Below are 6,000 nucleotides of genomic sequence, written 5' to 3' on the forward strand. Positions count from 1 at the left end.
CCGCCATAATGTCGCAGTCACGAAAAAAATTGCTGATCGCCGCCATTAGTAGTAAAAAAAAAATAAAAAATAAAAATGCAATAAAACTATCCCCTATTTTGTAAACACTATAAATTTTGCGCAAACCAATCGATAAACGCTTATTGCGATTTTTTTTACTAAAAATAGGAAGAAGAATACGTATCGGCCTAAACTGAGGAAAAAAAATGTTTTTATATATGTTTTTGGGGGATATTTATTACAGCAAAAAGTAAAAAATATTGCTTTTTTTTCAAAATTGTCGCTCTATTTTTGTTTATAGCGCAAAAACTAAAAACCGCAGATGTGATCAAATACCACCAAAAGAAAGCTCTATTTGTGGGGAAAAAAGGACGCCAATTTTGTGTGGGAGCCACGTCGCACGACCGCGCAATTGTCTGTTAAAGCGACGCAGTCCCGAACTGTAAAAACACCTTTGGTCTTTAGGCTGCATATTGGTCCGGACGAGTGGTACAAACCACGAAACGCGTAGAGCTTCTACACTATGATATGTCACAGTATAGGCCTATCCTTTACCTTACCAATTATCTCCATGGATCAACTACCATATTATTTATTTACGTGTTACCAATACAGCTTTGGCCTTCACACGCCAGGTTTATTGTCATGCTTTGTTTTTATGAGATATTTTTACAATTATGTACTGTCTAATATATATTCAGTGTAACCTACAATTGCTATGCATTACCATGTACGCTTTTATTATTAGGTACTACCATGCACTGTTTAGACTCTAGTTTTTGTAACTCATTACTATTCTACCTACCTACTCCTTAGTGGCGTTTGTCATGCCCTATCTGTAACTAATAAATGTATTTACTTCAGTTGATTCATTGAGTTCAGCAGTGTGCTTCATTTAAAGTCCCAACATTTAGTAATTCTTTCTTCAATTTACCGGGGATGGAGGTATATACTAGGTTTTGCCTCATTTAAAGTCCCACTTTAGCTTTAGTTTAGCAATCCTTCCAACTTATCGGGGATGGAAGCACACTGTCCCATTATTACCATAGGTATGCTTAATACCATTGTGATCTGTCTATATGCCTATGTTTCCCTTCGTTCTGCTATATTGACCAGTTTATGCAGTTTAGGTTGGCTTGTCTTCATTTCCGGGAGCTGCGACCCGCTTTGAGACCTCCCCCTCCCCTCCTTACGTGGGGGTTGGGGCGGACACACACTGCGGGTCGACGCCACGCCCACGTGGCTAGCGTGCGGCGTCACTTGTGACGCCGCAGGGCTCCCACGTCTGTCCATCTGCGTCTGTCATGTGGGAGGCTTGGGCACCGAGCGCCGAGCGCGTCATGCCGTTTGGACGCTGGTGCCGCTCCTCCCTCTGTAATGACGTTGCGTGGCGTTGATGGTCACCATTGGTCCGCGGCCACTATTTATTCTCCAGCTGCACCGCTCATACACTCTAGGATTATTTTCCTTTTATGACACGATTGCACCTATTCGGATTATTCCCTTTCATATACCCTACCAGGTATTGTTTGCTAACTTACTTGTCACCTATCTCCACTTTTCTTACACCTTTACCCTGGCACCTTCCTGGTTTTGGTTATCTGCGCTCTTCTAATTATGCACTATTATTACTTTTACACTTGGAATTTCTCTTCCAAAACACAAGCTACATTACCAACCATTTTTACCCACCCATCTCCACAGATACCTCTGGGAATGGTTTATATTATTTGATACATTTCTGATGACGACCGATCATTTACCACGTTTTTCACCTTCTGCTGGTGTAGCCGCTGGACCCTTGGGTTTAACCATCTCAGCTCCCGGTGAAGATACTGTCCATAGCCGCCCCCTACCATTGATATTATTCTATCATCACATTATCATGCTACCAATAGGTAAGAGTGTTTGGGACCTTGTTTGCTCCCCCTCTTTCTTTTATGCATTATATGTTTTATAGTTTCATTACCATCTTATTATATTGGCATTTTCTTTCTATTGTAGATACCCCCATACTGCATATCTGCTCCTGACGAGTGGTACAAACCACGAAACGCGTAGAGCTTCTACACTATGATATGTCACAGTATAGGCCTATCCTTTACCTTACCAATTATCTCCATGGATCAACTACCATATTATTTATTTACGTGTTACCAATACAGCTTTGGCCTTCACACGCCAGGTTTATTGTCATGCTTTGTTTTTATGAGATATTTTTACAATTATGTACTGTCTAATATATATTCAGTGTAACCTACAATTGCTATGCATTACCATGTACGCTTTTATTATTAGGTACTACCATGCACTGTTTAGACTCTAGTTTTTGTAACTCATTACTATTCTACCTACCTACTCCTTAGTGGCGTTTGTCATGCCCTATCTGTAACTAATAAATGTATTTACTTCAGTTGATTCATTGAGTTCAGCAGTGTGCTTCATTTAAAGTCCCAACATTTAGTAATTCTTTCTTCAATTTACCGGGGCTTAAGTGGTTAAAGCCGAGTTCTGCCTAAAAAAAAAATAATAATTCAAGCCAGCAGCTCGATGTCCTCACCCGAAGCCGACCCGTCCCTTGGCACCGGGTGGAGGCGCCGGCATTGTTAGTAAGGGAATAAGGAAGTCAGGGGCGTACCTAGAGCATTTGGCACCCGGGGCGGATCCTATATCTGGCACCCCCACCTTAAAATGTAAAAACACCCCACTGTGCCCCCTCTGCATCCTTCAATATCTCTTTGTCACTACTGTGTACCCCCTCCCCTCTCCACAACTGCACATCTGTACCCCTTTACATTACACATCCCTTGCACCATTGGACCACTTTCCATTACACAGCACCCTGCACCTCTAGACCCCTTTACATTACACAGCACCCTGCACCCCTTTACATTACACAGCACCCTGCACCTCTGGACCCCTTTACATTACACAGACACCCCCTAACAGTTGTGGACCCCTTGCATGTTACACAGACCCCCCCTATAGTAAAGACCCCCTTACAATACAGACCCACCCCCTCTAAAGACCACCTCTACAGTACAGACACCCCCCCCCCTATAGACCCATAATGTACCTCAGTCCTCAGATGATCAGGCCCCCTCCCCATGTGTAAATATAAAGGAGGAGGAGGGGGAGGCAGCTTCACTCTGCTCGGCTGTGTATGACAGCCGAGACTAATCAGAGCCGCGGCCACGAGAGAAGGGGATGGACGGGTCCTGGGAGTGGCTCGCAACCCCCCCCCCCCTCCTGCACAGCCACCGCAGCTCGCCTCAGGCTTTCCGTGTGCCTGTCACCGCAGTGCTGCTGTCTTTACCTGCCCGCTATCGCCGTTAGTCCATTGCAGTCACGGGGGGGGGGGGGGGCCTGACAGCCCCTAGTGTGTGGCACGCGGGGCGGCCCACCCACCACTTAGTACGCCACTGCAGGAAGTGGAGCCCACAGTCTGGTTCCCTACTGCGCATGTGCGAATCGCGCTGAGCTTTCTGAGTGGACCCTACTGTGTTCTGGGACCTGTGTGTCTCCCATAAGAAAGCAGGGGGATGGAGGGGGGGGGGGGGCAGACATGGTGTAAATACTGTGGCGATCTTTCGCCGAAAGTGGGAGCAAAAACCTGTATTAGACAGGTATCTGCTCCCCCTGAAAGGTGCCAAATTGACACCTAATGGGGGGGGGGGGTCCGGACGTTTAATTTTTTGGGTGGAGCACTGCTTTAAAATCCCCCCCACCTCTCCAGCGCCTTGCTGGTCTGCAGCATCTCTGGTCTCTGTTTCTCATCTCACAGGACAGATTCAGAGCAGTAGGAGAAGTGTCTATAGACACACTGCACAGCTCAGGAGCATGCCCTTGTGTGTACCCCCCTATTAAAGTGGTTGTAAACCTACTTTTTCACTTTTACCTACAGGTAAGCCTATAACAAGGCTTACCTGTAGGTAAGGAGAATATCTCCTAAACCTGTACGGTTTAGGAGATATTCCCCCCGCAATGCGGGCGGCGCATGCGCAGGGGGGAATCCACGGCGAAAGGACCGGCATCCGCCGGACCCTGCCGATTTTAAATCTCCCGAGCGGGAGTGACGTCATCGCCGCTCCAGCCAATCACAGCGCTGGAGCGGCGATACCCGGAAGACACGCCGAGCAAGATGACATCCTGCTCGGCGTGGACCAGGTAAGTGGTGTTCACCTCGTTCCGAGGTAAGTATTTCATAATCGGCTAGTATGCGGTGCATACTAGCCGATTATGCCTTTTGCCTTTCAGGTTTGAAAAAGAAAAGAAAAAAAAAAGTTTATGCGGTTTACAACCGCTTTAAGCAGCCTCCTTATGTGGGCACACGGAGAAAAGGAGCCGACTGTGCCAATGGGGGCCCCAAGAGGAGACAAGGATTATGCTGTGCAATACCACCGCACAGAGCAGGCAAGTAAAAAAAGTTCCTTTTTATATTGGGGGGGGGGGATAAAAATCAAGCCTTTACAATTACTTTAACATACTCTTAGTTCAGTCTCATCTATTTGGCTAACCACACCCCATTGTAACTTCATTGAAAGTGCACAATTACTTCTAAATAGCCCCCCCCCCCCCCAACTTACCTGTATGCATGCAAAATAAAACACGATAGTACCCGGCATGTCATGATGGTTTTCAGATATTGTGCACTTACAATGTAACTAAGCTTTACCTGAGTTGTGAGCCCGCGCTCCTCATCCTCATGGCCATTTAACACTCTGCGCAACTTGTCCATGTCCTCTATACCACTTATGTCGCTTCGCCCGTCCGCTCTTGTTCCGCTGTCACTACCGGAGTCTCAGGGACTGCGCTGTAACCCTCTGCGCACAAAAGTCATGTGATTGCACCACCACGTGACTGTCACCTTCTTAGCAGTTTCCGAGATAGTAGAGTTTAGAGTTTCGTGTAAACGGGAATTAATGGCTGATTGTAACTGTCCTTTAGTAAGACTGCACCTTTAAATGGGTAAGATGGATTTTATATGCATTCCCACAAAAAGCTTGTGGAAACTAAAAACTTTATGGAGTTACACATTGCAGATTGCACCAAATGGTAAAGCCTCCTTCCTAGTCATTTTCGACAAAGGAAGCTTAGCCGTTGTCTGCAACTGCTCTGGTGCTGCACATGTGATCAGTTATGGGGACGTACTAAATGACAGGGCAGGTGCAAGGATATTTTGTCTACCCAGGTGAAGGTGCACTTTGGGGCAACGCAGAGCGTTAAATCATACAGACTCTGGAAGTGCCTGTGTTCTGTCAAAAGTTCCAATTTATCAAAATCTCCAACCGAGTGTCCACGAGAACTTTCTGCTTCACAATTGTTTTCCTATCAGAAACGCCAACTCCACACTGTGCGGCCTTTCATTAACACACAATAATCCAGTGAATAAATCAAATACACCAACTCCACTCCCCGCTGCACTGCGCCTGTGCGGTCTTTGTTTACAATCCCCTGTCACCTACAATATACAAAGCAATGCACGCTTAACAAAGCAATGCACATGTTTAATCATAGGCTAGCAATGCACATGTTTTATCATATGCTATACAAAGCAATGCACATGTTTTATCAGACGCTTACAATATACAAAGCAATGCACGTGTTTTATCAGACGCTATACAAAGCAATGCAGATGTTTTATCAGACACTTACAATATACAAAGCAATGCACATGTTTTATCAGACGCTATACAAAGCAATGCAGATGTTTTAGCAGACGCTTACAATATACAAAGCAATGCACATGTTGTATCAGACGCTATACAAAGCAATGCAGATGTTTTATCAGACGCTTACAATATACAAAGCAATGCACATGTTTTATCAGACGCTATACAAAGCAATGCAGATGTTTTAGCAGACGCTTACAATATACAAAGCAATGCACATGTTTTATCAGACGCTATACAAAGCAATGCAGATGTTTTAGCAGAGGCCATACAAAGCCATCGACAGGGACCCCATCTCCCCTGGGTCTGACCTATCTTCCCTAAAGGC

At 45.4% G+C, this 6,000-nt stretch overlaps 1 protein-coding gene across 4 annotated transcripts in view; it reads right to left on the reverse strand.

The window, feature by feature from the left end:
- The window catches only part of SFT2D1 (SFT2 domain containing 1), a 775,689-nt gene extending 770,543 nt beyond the window's left edge, over positions 1 to 5,146 (reverse strand). Inside the window, exon 1 of one of the 4 annotated variants that reach the window (XM_040350714.1) lies at positions 4,658 to 5,146. In XM_040350714.1, the coding sequence (XP_040206648.1) occupies positions 4,658 to 4,738 (81 nt within the window). In that variant the 5' untranslated portion in view covers positions 4,739 to 5,146. The remainder of the gene's footprint in view (positions 1 to 4,657) is intronic. The other 3 variants (XM_040350713.1, XM_040350710.1, XM_040350712.1) reach the window with 3 other exon arrangements.
- Positions 5,147 to 6,000: the final 854 nt, after the last annotated feature.

Source organism: Rana temporaria, chromosome 4, assembly GCF_905171775.1.
Source record: "Rana temporaria chromosome 4, aRanTem1.1, whole genome shotgun sequence".
In the NCBI taxonomy this organism is placed as follows: Eukaryota; Metazoa; Chordata; class Amphibia; order Anura; family Ranidae; genus Rana; species Rana temporaria.